The sequence below is a fragment of the Poecilia reticulata genome, linkage group LG7, assembly GCF_000633615.1.
Source record: "Poecilia reticulata strain Guanapo linkage group LG7, Guppy_female_1.0+MT, whole genome shotgun sequence".
NCBI lineage: Eukaryota > Metazoa > Chordata > Actinopteri > Cyprinodontiformes > Poeciliidae > Poecilia > Poecilia reticulata.
This window is the reverse complement of record NC_024337.1, coordinates 9,476,434-9,495,406: the sequence shown is the minus strand read 5'-3', so window position 1 is coordinate 9,495,406 and position 18,973 is coordinate 9,476,434. Positions and strand designations below refer to the sequence as shown.

Here is an 18,973-nt window from a genome sequence, read left to right as displayed (position 1 = left end):
CCATTAGAAAACCAACAGCAGCCCAGTTGCCCATAAAATCTGTTAGTGATTTCAGACACTGTATGCTGAGTCTACAGCCTCATTCCTCCCGACTGCCAGTAACCGTGTAAAAGCTGAACCCCAACTATGCTGCTTCACTGCAACACAGCGCATTTAGATAAATATCAAACATATGTCAATAATGACAGATCTGGAGCCTATTTACAGCTTCTAGAGCCCTTTCCAACTGGGACACATAAATATTTACATTAGGAGGATTACGACTCAGGCTTAAGGATTCTTTTAAAAGAGTTCATCTCACAGGTAAAGAAGACATACAGTACACCCCAAAGTATTCAGCTAGCTGGAGGATGTATTAGCTTCAATGTTTCTTGTAGTAGGCTTATTTGCATTAGAAAAATTATTTAAAAAACAATGAGTCCTCATCAAATATTGGTTACAGTCTTGAGTAAAGTTAATGAACCGATCATAGATTTGTGATCGATTTCAAAACCCTTATTTTTTTGTAAATCTTTGATGTGTCAGTGACTTTTTTTCAGTTTCTCTTTAAAAGCAGTAATAATAGTCCAACAGAATAAAGGTTGTTTTAAATCTGAGCTTTCCAAAAGCCCGACTCCAACTCCAAAACAGAGGATTCAAATGGAAATAACTGAGCAACGTTGTTATAAGTTTCCGCCTTTCTGCTGTCTACTGATAAATCAGCTCCATGGACTGTTTGATAAAATAACTCCTGTGGTAGTAATTGTGGGAGATAGTTTGCTTGCAAAACTGCAAAAAAAAGAGAAAAAAGTAGAAAATGGTAAAATAGCAAAATAACTAGCAGCCTCCAAATCTTAGTTTTCTGTTGCAGCCAACATGAAACTATTGAAAACACTCCTTATGAGTTATATCCCCCCAGAAACAAATAAAATCCACTGATTCTGGTCAGCAGCAGAATTTTTTGGTTCATAGTCAACATCCTGTAGCAAAAGCTATTAAGACTATACCAGACAGAGAGCAACGTAAACATTCATTTTTCTACTTGTCTAATTTTCTTAATTCAGCACTTTGGTTATTTATGTTTAGTTTTAGTTGCTACATTTAGGAAACAGCAGCTAAAGTTCTGTGTCATTATGTGTTGAGAGGTCACTGGCAATGGGCGAGTTTGAACTTTAGAGTGAATGAGCTTCCCTGCTGCGCTATGAAGCAAAACAAGTGAGCACAGTGGTTGCACTAAATGCTGAATCCCTCTGTAAACTGAAGGATTTCAAAGTGTGAGTTCAGTGTTTACTGGGGGCTCAAAACAATTTCAGAGGAAGTTCTGTGTAATTTTTATTCAATGTTTTATTAGCTATGAAAAGAAAATCTCAAATATCAATGCTGCAGGTTGATGGGCTCAGACTGAGTAACTGCAGAGAAATTTCACTGATTTTGATTAAATAAAAAAAATTGCTGTGTTTTGAGTCATCTGGATATGCGAGGTATTATTTGTAAAGTTCGGGTTTTATACTCTTACAATCTTTCAGACATCCAGGGATTTTGCTGAAGAGTTAAAATGGAGCAAGTGTTCTACTTTTTTGCAAACTTTTTGTCAAAAGTTACACTTCTGACAAAAAATAACTTTTTGTCAAAATAACTTTTTGTCAGAAGTTACACTTCTGACAAAAAATAACTTTTTGTCAGAAGTTACACTTTTGACAAAAAATAACTTTTTGTCAGAAGTTATTTTTATTTTTATTTTTTATTTTTTTTATCTCTCTCTTTCTCACTGATTATTTCTGTTTTTATTTTAATTATGTAAAGCACTTTGAAATGCCTTGCTGCTGAAATGTGCTATACAAATAAAATTTGATTGATTGATTGATTAAAAAAATTTTAAATTTGCAATTTAGAACTGTTTCGCAATCTTATGTGCAGCTGCCAAAGCTACAGAAGACAAATATTTCACAGAATATAGTTCAGGTTTTATTACATTCAAAACGGAAGTTCAGCTTTGTTGGTTATTACAAATATTCCAAGAAAATCCCTGAAAAATCAAAAAATTGACATTTCATGTAATAGAATTTGATTGTTTGTCAAAATACACAATTACAATTAAGTTAAAAGTATGTTTATCTGGCTACATTTTAGGAAATTGTTGAGGGAACATCAGTTAGATGCAGTGACCAAAGTCGCCCAGCAGGAGGAGCTAGAGCGAAGGCAACGTCTGGAAGAGCAAAGGAAGCAGGATTTTCCTCTACCTCTACTGCCTGAATACACAACCGGTAAGAAGATCTGCACAAAGATGATTAATCCTTCAGTTTCTGAATCTTACATCTCTACTTGAATAATCTGTAATCAACATTCTTTATCATGCATAATAAGAATGATTGCTAATCACACACATACCTGCCTAAACTTTTCTCCTTCATTGTCCATTCATTAACTCCATGTGTGCTTCCATATCTTTTCTATTTCTTCCATCTCATAGTTTCTGACTTACATGTTGCATTCTTCCTGTCCCCGTCCTCAGGCGATGTTACTCAGCATGTGCCCTCATCGTCTGCATCAGTGTCATTCCAGCAAAAAGTAAAGTCCACCAGACAGGATGCGATGTTCTTGGAGTCCAGCAGCACGAGTATCAGTGCAGATAAATGCAAGACTGACACACTCACCTCTGCAGCAACAGCGCAAACACAAAAAACAGGTGAGGTACACAATCCTCAAACAAGGGCTTTATTTTAAAACCAGCCAGCAGGTACTTTAAGTGTTTTGAAGACTATTATAGTTGAAAATAACAGTTTTAATCAGAAACACTAAGAGGATTTCTAATAGTGTTCATTTTAAGACCCATTATCAATGGCGTAAGCACTTCTGTGCTACAGTTGTTGCTGCAAATTGGGCTTTAAAACACAAAGTTGATGACATATAAATGAGCTGTATTTGATCAGGGTTCATAAGTGTGCAGAACCACACACCCCAGATTTTGAAACCAAAATGGAAAAGAATGTCAAAAAATTTTATGCACCTCTAAATCCCAAAATGTAAATATGGTGTACTTTTTTGACTAAATACAAAACTGTAGTTTTGAATGTAACTGAACTATTCAGTTCATTTTAGAGGGATGTTTTCATTTTTCCAATCAATGCGCAAAGTTAAAAAAATTAAAAAAGACAAAGAGCACAGAGGTATGTATATTTCTGGATTTAAACTGAGAAAATAATATTTTTTTTTGTTTAATTTTGCCTTGTAACAATTCAATATTTTTATATTCTGTTTGACTGTAGTTCGAGTAATGATGTGGTGCTGGTTACGTTTGTCACTCAAAAAACCCTCAAACTCTATCATACCATAAAGCTTGGATGTCGTAGAAACCAGATAGCTTCAAACCACTCAAACATGAAAAAAATTACAATATGAATTACAAGCAAAGGTGAGGTTCAGCAAAGCTGTTATTATACTCAGCTGCATTTGTGCCATCCACATTGTAACCATGTTAAATGAATGTGATAAAGCTTCTAGTTCTACTTCTGTTTCAGTCAGGTATCCGCACAGGCATTGTCGTAAGCATGGACGATGTCATCTTCTCAGTTTCTGGTGTTTTAACATGGCAGCTTTACGGCGCCATTGTATTATTATTGTAATTGCATGCAACTTTTTAAGGAAGTCATTTGCCATCCTGCTGCTGTGTGGGATCTTTTCACACCAAGGCCTTTACTGCCTTGAGCAGTTTATGAAGATGCTTTCCAACAAATGGTGTAAACAAATAATGAGAAATGAAAACTTAAACAGGCCAACAATGGCCTTGAATAGATTTTCACCATAGTGTTTTTGAAAATGACTAGAATAAATCTCACTCCCTTATCCAAAGCTTTTGAGCTTTGCTATATGTTATCGCATGTTTCTCATCCTGTAAGCCTGCCGGCATTCAGTGCTACATTAAATATGATGGTTAAGTCAGAGCCTTCCCGAGTGGCTCATCTGGGTAGAGAAGTTACTGAGATTGTATGACTTTCCCATTGTCTCACAAAGCCTCATACAGTATCTACTATTTGCTTCTCAACAGTTGTATAACAAGCATCCGTTTATTACATTACACAGCCTGTTTGAAATTGACTTTTGACCTCCAGGGTTTGGAGGAGCAGCACATCAGAGACTTTATCGCTGGGAATTTCCAGGAGAGACAAAAAAAAGTTTTTACTCGAAAACCACAGGAGAGATGTGTACTAGTATTTCTTTTTAAAGTTTTATCAGATGGGTTGTTTAATGACGAAGATTATTTTTAACATCCACAAAGAGATCTCAGTGTCACATCAACTTGCCTACTTTTCTGTCTTTTTCTTCAGTTCTCTTCTCCTTTTCTTGTTTAGATAGCAGAGACAACATAAACAAAGTCAATTTCCAACAGAAATAGGCGAGATCCTGATAATGATTCATATTTTTCAAAAATATTTCAAGTTGACTGACTGTAAAACTTATTTGGAGCCATTTAAAACTCAGGTGTAACACAGTTAAACAAATGCAGTTAACATGACCGTGAGACTTATGTAAAAGAAGAATCAGTTGAGTAATTCTTCTTTTACCATCCATGTGCTCAGATACACACACCACACACATCCAGCAAGTCAATCAAATAGTCAAAATAAAGACACACACACCCTGGGATAAATAAATGCATATTTTAGACTCCAGATCAAAACAAATTGCAGACACACACCTGCAGTGTAAGGACGGACCTGGAGACGGATGAACAGGTAAACACAGATAAATAATGAGAGGCCGAGGGATGAAAAGTGAGAAAACTGCCGAATGGAGGGAAGAGGGATTAAATGAGAGGGGTAATAAACCCAGCAGATCGTAGGGAGGAAGCAGAACACACACACACACACACACACACACACACACACTCATAATAAACACACACTCGCGCCACACACCACAGTGGCACAGTGACATTTCCAGTTGGGGTTGCATAACCAGTCGCCCCCTCCACTCTAATCCTACTTGTATAACCAGCCATTCACTGCAGTTATATAAGCTCACTATGATTTTTTTTTTTTTAACACACACTCCTCCTCTTCACAGCGTGCCGTCTCAGGCTGCTAGCTTGTATAACTTTGATACTCCTTTCTGTTCTCGCTTATGAGGCAGATTTTGCCCAACAAACACAGACGGACTCGATTTCTCTTATCGCTGAACAACTGATACCCCCAACTAGCAGAGATGAGAGCGGCAAGGCTTATGGGAATTTGATGGGAACTTATTGTAGCAGAAAAACTGCAGCAGATGTTTTTTTGTTTTTGTTTTTTTTTTAACACTGAAAGGCTTTTTTTTCTTCAATTAAAGTATCCTGATGTCTTTGCTTCTCTTTTACATTCATACATTTAATTATTAGTGTCCTGTCATTAGAGATACCAGCATTTAAAGGTGTGAGGGCTTGTTTTGTTGACAAGCTAATCTAACTTTAATATTTTCTACAATGTATATAGAAGTGCTGATTAGACATGAGTCAAATACCTTCTATGAAAATTTTAAAACTCCTCAAATGTTTCTTGCTAGATGCTAGAAAAATTACCAGGATGCCATAAGCATACACAACTTTACCCTCCCCCACTTGTTGCTGAGCAGAGCTGGTTATATATCTGAAAAACATTGATAAACTTAAAAGAGAGATGTTTGTGTAATTGTCTGTATCCTTGTAATACCTTTACACCTCAGTATTTTGTTCTAATGATTCAAGAAGAATTGAAGCCATGAGGCAATAATGATCCCATGTTGCTAAGCATTTAGCTCTGTAGTCATATCAGCGTTGCCATGTAAACCACACATGTACTACTGCTGCCGAATCAACATGACTGTGCAACAATGACCTTATAACACTGTAGTACATAGTGTATATTTATGTTTATGTACAAACATAAATAAATATTTGCATATAAACAAGACAGTGGCGTCATGAAAAAGTAACGTAACCGGTCGTGACTCAGCAGAACACAGTCAGTCCCGTCCTGTTGATTCAGCTCATTTCAAATGTTTGTTTTTTTTCAAAGAGTTGTCTAATATGCGTTTCAACAACACTTAATTTTTCCTTCTGTGTATCAAAAGCAGCACATAGACTCATGTAAAAGGTGCTTCTTAAAACAACATTAATGGCAAAGTAGAAAACAGTGTGAAAGCTAAAACTAAATTTTGGTGTTTTTTTTTCTGCGATACTCGTTTTTTTCTTCTTTCTATTCTTACTTAAAACACAATGTTAACTCATATTGCCTTACCTAGAGTCCTCCCTACAACTAATGACAGACATAGAAACGTTGTTTGCTTCCATTTACTTCAGTAAACTAATTGCATGTTTTGTGTGTATTTTTGTGGGGAACAAAGTAGCCAGCAGGATTTTTGTCATGTCAGATTGCTCCCCTCAACATCAAACCTCAAATCTTTTTACATGCAGTTAAGTTGTAAGACCAGATTGAAATTTGATAGATAATTGTATTGGAAGTTTTGAGACCTTATTGATTTCTCTGTTTATTTATCTTCTATTCAGAAATAATAGATTTGAGGACAGATGACTATGACACTGTTGCTCAAGTCTCCAAAGAGGAAGAGGAGAGTGAGCCTAGTGGTGCACATGCCAACGACACCCAGAACCAACCAGACGCCCAAGGCAGGGTTATCGTCAACCTCAACCATCCAGAGGCAGACGAGGACATTTTCCTGTCGCCACAGCTGGCGCGAGCAGTCAAACCTCACCAGGTATCGGGATACACTCAGAATAAGAACATAGATAAAAGTTCAGCTTTAGATGTGATGCGTAGTTAAAATATCCGTTCACTGGAATCTCCAGAATTTGGATTTCTTCGCTCTTCTTGTCTGCGTCACTTCATCTCGTGGGTTTTTCTCAATCTGTCTTCAGATCGGCGGAATCCGTTTCCTGTACGACAACTTGGTGGAGTCCCTGGAGCTCTTCAGCAACAGCAGCGGATTTGGCTGCATCCTGGCTCACAGCATGGGCTTAGGCAAGACGCTTCAGGTCATCTCCTTCATTGACGTCTTGTTCAGGCACACTCAAACTCACACTGTGCTCGCCATCGTACCGGTAAGCATCTGTGGGCCTCCTCCATTTAATGCCTGGATAATGATAATAAAAAGGTTAGATGTAAATTTACAGATCTTGTTTAATCTGTATAGCGTAAAAAGAAATCGTCCTGAGTACTGAACCCCATAGCATCCCAAAAATGGCTAAAGAGGTGTGAACAAGATTCATCTTCACTGTGATCCAAACAAACCAAAATTTGATACACGTACTTATTCCCTTCCAGGTGAATACACTGCAGAACTGGCTGTCAGAGTTCAACACATGGGTCCCTCCTCCTGAAGCATTACCTCCAGACACCGATCCTACACTGGTCACACCGCGTGCATTTAAAGTTCACATCCTCAATGACGAACACAAGTAAGTGACCGGAACAATTACTGAACTGAAAATGTCTGTACATAATATCACCCAACCATTTGTTTTGGGAGGTTTTTTTTGTTGGGGAAAGCATTTTTATTTGACTAAGAATAGCCTTTCATTTTCTCCTGACACCCAGAAACACAGCGTCCAGGGCCAAGGTGGTGGAGGACTGGTCTCGGGATGGTGGAGTCCTGCTGATGGGTTACGAAATGTACCGTCTCCTGTCTTTGAAGAAGAGCTTTGTGGCTGGGCGGAAGAAGAGGAGCAAAAAAACTGGAGGACCTGATATCATAAACCTGGACGAAGAAGACAGACAACAGCAACTTCTAAAAGGTGAGGAAAGACGTAGAAGGGGGAAAATGAGGAAGTTAGTGGAGAGAAAGTGAAGAAGATTAAAGTAAAATTAGAGTAAAGAAAGATAAGGGAGCTGAAATAGCTCACTGAGGTCGTGTCTTTTCTTAAGGTGTTGAGAAAGCCCTTTCCCGACCTGGTCCAGATGTGGTGATCTGTGATGAAGGACATCGCATTAAGAACTGCCACGCCAGCACGTCTCAGGCCCTAAAGAACATAAGAACCCGGCGGCGCGTAGTCTTGACCGGCTACCCGCTCCAGAACAATCTCATTGAGTACTGGTGCATGGTCGACTTTGTCCGTCCCGACTTCCTAGGTATGTGGTGAGGTGTGTTTACGATTCTGCATGTCTGCTTTCCTTTTTCCATTTTTTTGTTGATTTTCTTTTTTACATATTTCAGGAACAAGACAGGAGTTCAGTAACATGTTTGAGCGCCCCATTCTTAATGGACAGTGTGTGGACAGCACGCCTCAGGACATCCAGCTGATGAGGTACAGGAGCCACGTTCTCCACAGTCTGCTGGAAGGCTTTGTGCAGAGGTAAGAGCATCGCCACTCAAGAAATTAAACTTAGTTTCTCTTAAGAAACTCTTTCTAATACTGACTGGTTTATTTATAATCCAGACGAGGCCACGATGTCTTGAGGGACCAACTTCCCTCTAAGGACGAGCATGTGATCCTGGTGCGTCTGTCTCCCCTGCAGAGGGCACTCTACACCGAGTTCATGAACCGCTTCAGAGAGGCAGGGAACACCGGCTGGCTCAGCCTCAACCCCCTGAAAGCTTTTTGTGTCTGCTGCAAGGTCTGTGTGTGTCCAAAATGTTGCTTGTCCTCTTCAGTATTATACTTTTATTCATTTGGAACTGTGATTTGTTGTCGTTTCTTAGATTTGGAATCATCCAGACGTGCTGTATGAAGCTTTGCAGAAAGAAAACCTGGCAAGTGAGCAGGATTTAGACCTTGACGACATCACGTCCACCTCACAGGGCAGATGTCCGACGGCAACACCGGCTCCAAAGTCAAAGAGTTTGGACAACCCGGATCCAATCTGTGGACTGAGTCTGAACCAGCTGCAGGAAAAAGCCAATCAGGTCATCACGTATGAGTGGGTATGTGCCAGTTTGAGGTTTTCTAACATTAGATCTCAAAAATTGTTTATGCGACAACAGATCTAACGGCATTTCTTTTACTCCTTCACATGGCTAGGCGAAAGAACTGATGTGTGACTACAAGCCTGGCATCCTGGAGAACTCGGCAAAGATGGTGCTGCTGTTCCACCTGATAGAGGAAAGTGTCAGGAAGGGAGACAAAATCCTCGTGTTCAGGTGAAAGATCGAAATAAAGCAAATCTGTTTTCTTTAGGATTGAAACTCTTGGTTGTGGGATTCCCAAACCTCTCATTGTTTTCTACCTTGTCATGGCCCTTCTGTATGTGACCTTACGTTTTCTCCTGCTCCTCTTTCAGTCAAAGTCTGTCCACACTTACCGTGATCGAGGATTTCTTGGCCAAGAGATCAGTGCCTCCTTCACCATATCCAACCGACAAAGACCGACCCAACCAGAACTGGGTCCGCAATCTCAACTACTACAGTAAGTCATCACTGATTATGGTTTCAACAAGTTTCAAAGACTTACTAGATACTGACCATCCAAAACACACCTACGGAAGAACAGATTTCTTTCAATCTCCATTTTATCTGGTACAAACTAGTCATGACTCAATATTTAGTTCTAAATCTTCTGTAGAAATTACAATTAGTTTGAATATTGCACCAACATGTTTGCTAGGGACCAAGGTTTCAGTGTAACCTTGATACACTGAAATCTGTCTAATATGTAGGAGAGTCTTTTCTTCTGACTGTAGTGATTCTATGCATCAGTTTTCATTCAATTGCATTGACATGCAATGAGTGCTGCCACCTGCAGGCGATTTTAAGTAGCAGACAGACTTCACTTCCCCTGGTTACTCAAGTACTTAAAAGTCACAGAAATTGTTGCTAGTCTGTAATTTATCAGTGTGCAGAATGATCCTCCTAACATGACCTTAGTTTTTTTGTTTTTTTTATCAAGCAAAAGACTAGTTAAACGATAATTCTCTGTCAAACAAAAACACGTGCAGTTTCTTACTTTTGCTTGTATATATTTTTTTTTTTATTTAAGTTTAACTGTGGATTTGCTGTGGGATATTTTCCAGGACTGGATGGAAGCACGACAGCTTCAGAGAGAGAGAGACTGATAAATCAGTTCAATGACCCGACCAATACATCAGCCTGGGTTTTCTTACTTTCAACCAGGTAAGCCCCTACCACCTCCAACACACAGACACCATAACCATTATTAATATCAAGATCCAACATCAGAAATAATGTAAGATCACTATCTGGACCTCAGGGCTGGTTGTCTGGGTGTGAACCTGATTGGAGCGAACCGAGTGGTGGTGTTTGACGCCTCCTGGAACCCCTGCCATGACGCTCAGGCTGTGTGTCGCGTGTACCGCTACGGACAGCGGAAACAGTGTCACATCTACCGTCTGGTGTGCGACTTCACTCTGGAGAAAAAGATTTATGATCGTCAAATCTCCAAGCAGGGAATGTCTGGTGAGTTCGGGACTTCTGTGTTATGAGTCTACAGAAATGGAGCACTATCTGGAATCGTTGAGTTCTCCAGGAAGAATATTTACAAAATGTGCCTCACAAGCTGTTCTGGCTCCCTGCTCAGGTATTAAGCCTGTCAAATATAGCTTTAAATCTCTCTCTGTTTAGTTTCCACAGCATATCCAAAACACATTTAGACAGTAAAACAGAAATGTGGTCGGGGGAAGCTGGAACCGAAACCATAAATTTTCTAATTGCAGACGCTTTCAGCTACTTAATAAATGTTTATTCATGAACAAAAACCATAAAACTAAACAAATTGTCTTTGGCAAGAAGCCAACCTTTGATGTTTTCTGAGTTTTAGAAGATAAAAAACATGCATTTTGGATTACTAAAATTTTTTTTAAATATCCTTTTGTATCATTAATTGCATGATTTCTCTTAAATCTTTTTGCAGTTCTTTTGTCTCATTCTTTTTTCACAATTTCAGCTACGTATGCTTTTATAAAATTAAAATGTTGCTCTCCCTTCTTCCACCAGACCGTGTTGTGGACGACCTGAACCCTGTGCTGAATTTCACCAGGAGGGAAGTCGAGTCCCTTCTTCACTTTGTGGAGGAGGAACCGGAACCATCCCAGGTCCGGCTGCTGACCGGAGAAATCAGGGAGAGCGTTCTGCAGAGAGCTCTGCATCTCTACTCCCACCTCATCACCAAGGTAGGTGGATATCATGCATATTTAAAAATTAACTAAAGCCAAATTAGCCAAATTATGAAAAAAAAAACTGCAGGAGAACCTTTAAAGGTTGCAAAGGCGTCAGTTAAAACTGAGGCAAAGGTTCACTTTACAACATGACAGCAACTATAAACATACGACAAGAGCTACAGTGAAGTAGTTGTTGGTATACAGTAATTAAATGTGTAGAAGGTCTAGATTCTAGATAATAGATTCTTGCAGTTGAAATGATTAATCTGATTGTGATTAATCAATTCTTCTTTGTTTGTAAATATGTTTAACTCAGGTTTCCTCAAGTGCCATCATTTTAGCTTAACCCGGTTTAAGTTCTGCAAACAAAATGTCATACTAAGCTTCTTTCGCTACGCTGGATGTTACGTCAAGCAAGCTGACCTTTTCACATGTTGATGTTTGAAGTATTTTTTTAGCTGCAAATGATCCAGCGTACACTAAACATATTCAATGTTATTGTATTTTAGGCAATGACATAAAAAGGAATTTAGTTGTCTCTTAGCCTTTTTCATGTATTTCTAATATTGTATAAAAAGGCCTAAATGGTAAAATGAAAATGTGCAGAATGTGCAAATTTTAAATTTTTTTTATCTGATCGACTGAACAATCAATTACAAACATAACTTGCAGTCTTAAAGGATATGAATACTTTTGCAGGGCACTATTTAAAAAAAAACTAACAAAGTTGATTCAGATTGGAACTCTAATCACCGATAATCTTCCTCTTGTTCAGCAACCCTTCCCCCATGAGTCCCTCCTGATAGACCGCAGGGAGCTAAAACTGAGCAGCGCTGAGAAGAAAGCCGCCAAGAAGGGCTATGAGGAGGAGAAGAGGGCGTCTGTGCCGTACACACGCCCGTCCTACGCTCACTATTACCCTGCCAGTGATCAGAGCCTCACCAACATCCCTGCTTTCAGCCAGAGGAACTGGTCAGTGAGTTGCTGTTTGACAAAATATCCAGAAAAAAATCCTTTAAATGCTGTAAAGTTTTCTACAACATGTTCTCTAATCAGGTTTGAACACTTCTAAAATGTGCATTAATAATAAAGTAACTAAAAAACAAACAACCTCTGTTCAGGCGCCCTCCCACTCGTACAGAGGACAAACCAGTGGCAAGCGTCCGGCCAGTTCAGTCTGCATCAGCTCCCATGATGCCTCGCCATGTGGCTGCGGGTTCAGGCCCAGACCGCGGCTCCTCTTCGTCCAGCCTCGGAGGCTTCCCTGTCAACTGCCTGCAAAAAGCCGGGGTGTTTGTGCAAAAGATCGTCACTACCACTGGTAGGCAAGCAGCGCCAACGCTTCTGTCTCCATCCATTTTTTTTTGTCGTCGTTTGTACATAAGCCTCTGAAGTTTCACAAGTTGCTTCTGATGTCTTTCAGACATAGTGATTCCAGGTACCAACAACTCAACAGACGTTCAGGCGAGGATCAACGCCGGAGAAAGTATCCATGTTATCAGGGGCACAAAAGGTGCAATTCCAAACTCTTAAACTAAATTTAACTTCTGATTTTCTACTTTAAATTAAATGGTGCAAGCCATTTTTTGTCATCTTCAATCACTATCTGAAACTTAATAAACATCAACAATGCTGTGTTTTTCTTAAAAATGTAGTTACCTTTGATTCTTTAGGTAAAGTTTCATGTCAGTAAGTGTGTATACTAAAAACAATGTTTACTTTTTCTTGTATTTAGGGACATATATCAGGACATCTGATGGCCGAATCTTTGCCATTAGAGCAGCTAACAAGGCTAAGACCATGGATGAGAGTGTCGCAGATCCTCCCAAAGGTTATTACTTATTCATTCATTAACATTGCATCACAACTTGAATTTTATTTATTTTTTTGTGCAAAGTAGTGAGTAATTGAGAAGCTAAAGAAAAATTATGGATGGCTTTCTATACAATTTTAAGAATTACAATTTGAAATGCCTTGTTACTTTTATTGCCACATTTTGGCACAGTTATAATGCAAGACTTTCAGGTGAAGTGGCATTCACTGTATCCCTATGCTTCTTAGCAAAATGACTGAAGCTCAGTTAAACTGCATAGAGAGACTCTCCAAAAATGTCAAAATCTTACCAAAATTTGGACTTCAGTCTAAACTGACACATGATTAATCTAAACCGCAACATTTCAGCTTCGATAACGCAAATGGGGTGTTTTAGGTTGTCTTTTAGCAAAAACATTGTATAGAAAATACTGTATAGATATGTAATAAGTTAGATTATTATTTTAAAACCAACGATCGTCTTTCTTCTTTCAGACTCAAAGGCTCCAACTCAGGAAGTTTCCTCCGGTGGCAGCAATGGTTGCATATCTCCTGACAGGAAACCGAAGGCACCCTCCAAGGCTGTGCCCCGCCCTCTTTCCCCCGACAGCCCAGAGATCATCAGCGAGCTGCAGCGCTACGCGGCCGGCTCGGGGTCCGACGCCGCAGACAGAGAAGCTGAGAGCGGCACCAAGGCCCCACCTTCTAACAAGCTGCCGCAGAAAAATTGTGGCAGCACTTACTCTGGGGAAGCCTCGAGCCACCATGATGCCTCAGTCGCTAATGTAACCCAGCCAAACGTGGACACCTGCGTTCCCCAGGATTTGAGAATAGGCAGCAAGCGTAAAGCCCCCAGCCCATCGATGGAGGAACGAGCCGGCAAGCAGCCGTACGCAGGAAAACACTCATCTTTGCCCGGGTTCCCATTCTCTGGGGGCTACGGCCTTCCCCCGATGGGTCTCAACGCGGCCATGTTGGGCGGTTCAGTGGGGCATCCCCTATTCATGGGGTCGAGCTCACACTACTTCCAGCCACCCAACAGCCAGCTGGGCAACCCCGCTTACATGTACCGAGACATGTTCGGCTTGAGCGGAGCCAGCGCCGCCCCCTCTTCCTCATCTCAGTCTTCGTCGACCACAGTGACGACTTCTGCCTCGTCATCTCCTTCTGCGTCAGTCAGCGCCGCCGGTTCTCTTCCGGGAGCCCTCCCGCCGTACATGTTGGGCCCCAGCTTGGCCGGGATGCTCCCGCCAGGCTTCCCTCTGTCATACAGTCCGTCTCTGGCTGGCCTGTACTCTGGGTCGATGCTGCCAGGTCCAGCTGCCACCCCAGGTCCAGCCGGAGCCAGTTTCCTGTCTCAGTACCCCCAAACTGCCGCCTCCGGGTCCTCCTCGTCCTCCTCCCCCTCCTCGTTTTCCCCTTCAGCGCGCTCAGAAAGCCACCGCACCCCGGTTCTGGTGAACAGCGGGGAGGTCAGTGGCGGCAGCAGCTCCGATGATGATGATGATGATGATGATGCAATTGAGATGATGGGACAGTAAGACAACTTTCAGTTTGACATGTTCGTCAGACTGCAATGTCCTCTGAGGGAGGATGGACAAAGAATTAAGGACAGTTAAGGTCTAAAATCTTCATTTTGGTCACCTGTATTGCCTTGGAGGAACAACCTGAGGGGTGACTGAACAGACTGGAGACCGAGTGACAAATGTTGATGCTGAATATCAGAATGTGAAGCATTTAAAAAGATCCAGAGGGTATGAGGAGGGAGGGATTTTAAATTCTATGGACTTTGAGCTTCCAGATTTGTTTGTCCAATCCTGGTATTAAAAAGCTCATCACTGGACTGAGAACTGCTGAGTGTGAGCCTATAGTGACGACAAACGGCCATTAGTTGAACTGTTAGAGATTCTACAGTAGTTCTGCAGCTTTGCAAAATGTGAAGACTCTTTGCTTACAGCTAATCAAAAAGGCAGCCAGAAGCTGGAGTTTCTCTTTATGTGATAGTTGAGGTTTTCTTTAAGTGAGGTTTTGTTAAAAAGTTCAAACTTTTTTTGGTGTATTTAAAGTAAATGCAGATCAGTTGGACCCAAAGCCTGAAACTAACAGCTAGTCTGTTAAGAGCCTTAGAACAACTCCACTCTAACACAGCAGTCCATGTGAAGGCTCCGTTATGAGTGCAAACTATCATTACACAGATGCTAATGATTACATAAACAGGAAATTGAGGCTGGAGACTGTGCGCCACCAGTGATCTTCCCGTGTGAAACGCACACTGAGAGTGGAACATGTATAGTGTCTCCAGTCATATTTTGATATTAAAATTAAGATTTTCAAGAAGAAAAAATTTAACTGGAGTTTAAGTGGACATTATACATTTTTGCACTGCCTTACCATGTTTATTAGGCAGTTACTCTGTCCAGAAACGTGGGCTTTCTCCTCCTCTGTTGCCACTCCGCCTCCTGTGCCCACGCCCTGTGTAAATAATTAGCGCATCATCACCAAGTTTATTTCCTAGACCATGAAGGCTTGGCAATTGGAGTTTCTTTTAAGATGGTGGAAGCCTGCTTTGGTCTGAGCTTCTTTCAGACTAGCCATTAGCTTTAGCCTTTAGCCCAAGCTAATCAGGATTTTGACTAAATGGAGACACCAGAGTTAACCGAGCTAGTAGGAGTCCAACCGCTTAAAACATCATATCAGAGCCTCACTTTGAAAATCCTGACCTATCCCATTAAAGAAAAATGTCCTTCCAGCTGAGGCAGCTTGTAGTAAACGTGTTCAGTAAGTGAAACTTTTTGTCATTTGTTGAATACTGCTACTGAATATTTCCTTGAACATCAAAAGAAAATATCAAACCAAACTCAGAAAAAAAAAAAGAGAAAAGGATTGTTGCGCTAAATACTTCACTGCCAGGACAGGATGTCTTGTATTTTTGTTTTTTCTTTTTAAAAGGTGAAATGATGTGTCATCTTAAGGCCTGATGAGGTTGGAAAACATTTTACTGAAACTTAAAAAAACTCCAATGAAAGAAGAATGTACGAATAATCAAATGCCTTCATATCGGGCCTTTTTCTGTCTGAAAAGATTCCTTCTATTTAGGCGTGGGGTGTGGGATGATTTTCTTTTCTTTGCTTTTTATTAATGTGTACTGTATTTTTATGTAATCTACTTTTACAAAAAAGAAAAAAGAAAAACAAACAGGCGATTGCCTAAAAGCAGGCAGGTGGAAAAAAAAAAAAAAAGCTAATGAGGTGTCATCCTTGTAGCGGAGAAACAACCAACAGAAGATGCCTTTATTTGCCTCCCATCTTTCTGAATGTTAGCTGTGAGAAAGAAGAGGTAAGGGGAGACTGAATCTCACCCACAGTCTTACTGTAGCCTAGTTGAAAAATGATGCAAAACACTCACTAAAGCCTAAATATATATACTGATACGACCCTAGGGGGCGCTGAGCTTCACAGCCTCCACCACTCCCTCAAAGCTTTGGTTACGCTGGTGTTACTGTGTTTGTGTCGGCGCCTCGTCTTTCTAAAGGTTACAAAAGGAATCCTTTTCAAGAAGTGAAAAATGCAAACTTCCGACGTCGATACACGCGTTCACTCTGCTGCTTTGTTTTGTTTTTTCTCACTCATCGTTTGTCTCCGTCTTGTTCTGTGAGCAGAGTTGAAATGTAAAACTAAACTTCATTTTGGAGATATTGTGTGGCTTTTCAAAAAAATAAAAAAACAACAGCACAAACTCACCAGAAACCTCGAAAACAAAGAGGGTCGCATCTTAGAGCAGGTATCGATTGCAGAGCAGAAGTTCACAAACAGCATGGGCCGGTTATCGGTAATGAGGTGATTCGAGATATTTATAAACTTAGGGTTTCCAAACTTTAAAAAATGTTTTGAATTAATCATCTTACGGTGTAAAGCAGAAACGATTTTATTTATTTAACTTTTGTTGTTTTGTTTGTTTTATAATTCACGAATGGACAGGCAGTCAAAGCAAACGGAGATTTTCATTGACAATTTAAAGTCTTCATGAAATAGAAGATGTTACTTTTAGTAATCGCATATTATTTGTTTCATCTCAATTTTATTGCACTTAAAACTGTGCTATTCTTACTCAAGGTGTCCAACTATGAGAATCTCCTACCAGCCCATGCCTAGTCTATAGCAGCTATGGTTGAGAAATGCATATCCGCAGCATACACTGTGCTCCTCTGTAAAACAGACATTAATCTGTGTACGTAGGTTAAAACAAACCTGACTTGTTTCTTTTCCCCATAACTCATCTTCAGCTTCAAAACCTATCCGCTTTGATCAACTGTATGTTTGTATGTTTCCCAGAACAGCAGCGGCTCCAGCTTTAAAAGCTACCAGCTCCTCACATGAACACGAAACTCCAAACATCATCAGAGCAAGACTCAAGCATTTCTTGTTAGCTTTTTTTTTTATTCTTTAATTGATCCGTTCTTTATTCTGAAATGTTTACTCATGCTTGTTTGTTTGTTTTTTTCTTGGCTCTTCTCATTCGACAAGTTCTGAAATATTACCAAATTTAATTTATTTATGACTTTGAATATTTATTCATATGTATTTTTATTTTTGTACAGCGTTTTCTTTTTCTTTTTTTTTGGTTTCCATCTTCTTGAGAATGTTTGTAAGATTTTTATGGTCCTTGTTAGTGTTGTTTTCCCGTTAGATGCCTCAGACTTGTTGGAGGTTTTTGTTCGCTTATGATGAACCGAAAAATGACCCAACAAAACAATTACTGGACCAAATGATTACTGTGTTTGCTGAGCAAGATCAAGATCCAGGATCTGAGAACAAACTGGCTACATCTGAAATACTGTGTGGAATAAATGTGGGAAAAAAAGGGGAAAAAAATGGCTACATATAGGACAAAACTCTAAACACTACATTTAGTATTTGGACACACGCAAGTATTCAAGTGGATTTTAAGAGACATTTGTCTGAATTTAAACTTATGTCCTGAATCTAAAAAATAAAAAAAACAGAAAATCAGCAGGGGAAAGAAAGCAGCTTCACCAGATGCTTTTCATTCCCTATTCCATATTTCACCACATCTTAAGTTGTTTTGTTGTCCCATGATGCCAACGAGTTTCCTCTGTGATTAACTTTCTGGCTCGGCTTTTGCTGTGAAGACTGACCTGCTTAATAGTTTTACAGCTTTTTACTTGAATTTACATATTTATTAATACGAAGCGGTTTGAGCGAGCAAGCTGAGCCGACTGTCTGAATTCCAGTTTAGCCGAGGAGAAGGTATATCAAAAAAAAAAAAAAGAAAAAAATGAAAAATTGTCTCCTGACTTTAAGGATGTTCTCTGTTCCAAGCCTGTTGAGCAGATGATCAGTGCTTCATGAGAATGGATCACCGTTTTACATGTTTTTGTTTGTTTCATTTGACTTTGTAAATAAAAGAAACATGCTCTAAATATTTTTTTTTCCTTCCATTTCTTTATCTTATTTATAGATGCAAGCTACAAATGACTGACCACATGACGATGTGTGTGGATTTCACAGAATTTGGCACCGTTTGATTTAGATTGTCTGTCTTTTCACCCAGGATGCCATAATGTCATGGGGTGGCATGAGCGTTCAAGTATTTATTTATTTATTTTTTTTATGCTTTTTCAGAAAATGTTTGATTAAGATATGTGTGGAACAGTGGAAGAATTATTTTTACGTTAGCAGATTCTTCAAAAATACAGTTTTGGCTTCTGAAACAAATGAAGAAACACCCTGGCGGTGGCAAATTGTTACATTTCTTGTCGACAGTTTATGTGGGAACCTCCACTGCTCACACACAAACTGACTGACCGCGTGCAAAGCTGGCAATAGTTGTCCATTCCTTTTTATGAAAATAAATTTGCATGTTTATTGTCAGTAACTGTAGACATGTTGTTGTTAGAAAGGAACATCCAATATTTAGCCCTGTAGCAAATGGATGAAACTGAAACTTTAAGGACTAAATTCAAGAGAAAGCTGTAAATATTTTCTATCCTTCCTTCAAAAACATTAAAAGATGGGGGGAAAAAACTACCTAAAGAAGCTTCCAACACACTATTTAACAAAAATAAAACATTTAAAATTTAC

The 18,973-nt window shown here is 39.7% G+C and overlaps 1 protein-coding gene across 5 annotated transcripts in view; it reads left to right on the top strand.

Moving 5' to 3' along the window:
- LOC103467138 (helicase ARIP4-like) overlaps nt 1-18,312 on the top strand; it is a 58,585-nt gene extending 40,273 nt beyond the window's left edge. For 4 of the 5 annotated variants that reach the window (XM_008413228.2, XM_008413229.2, XM_008413233.2 and 1 more), the window contains 20 exons: nt 2,110-2,243; nt 2,450-2,665; nt 6,500-6,708; nt 6,869-7,051; nt 7,275-7,408; nt 7,548-7,744; nt 7,875-8,078; nt 8,164-8,302; nt 8,387-8,564; nt 8,650-8,871; nt 8,969-9,087; nt 9,228-9,352; nt 9,957-10,056; nt 10,154-10,359; nt 10,897-11,072; nt 11,836-12,032; nt 12,182-12,381; nt 12,484-12,573; nt 12,796-12,891; nt 13,368-18,312. In XM_008413228.2, the coding sequence (XP_008411450.1) occupies nt 2,110-2,243; nt 2,450-2,665; nt 6,500-6,708; nt 6,869-7,051; nt 7,275-7,408; nt 7,548-7,744; nt 7,875-8,078; nt 8,164-8,302; nt 8,387-8,564; nt 8,650-8,871; nt 8,969-9,087; nt 9,228-9,352; nt 9,957-10,056; nt 10,154-10,359; nt 10,897-11,072; nt 11,836-12,032; nt 12,182-12,381; nt 12,484-12,573; nt 12,796-12,891; nt 13,368-14,413 (4,171 nt within the window). In that variant the 3' untranslated portion in view covers nt 14,414-18,312. The remainder of the gene's footprint in view (nt 1-2,109; nt 2,244-2,449; nt 2,666-6,499; nt 6,709-6,868; nt 7,052-7,274; nt 7,409-7,547; nt 7,745-7,874; nt 8,079-8,163; nt 8,303-8,386; nt 8,565-8,649; nt 8,872-8,968; nt 9,088-9,227; nt 9,353-9,956; nt 10,057-10,153; nt 10,360-10,896; nt 11,073-11,835; nt 12,033-12,181; nt 12,382-12,483; nt 12,574-12,795; nt 12,892-13,367) is intronic. The other variant, XM_008413231.2, reaches the window with a different exon arrangement.
- The last annotated feature ends 661 nt before the right edge of the window (nt 18,313-18,973 follow it).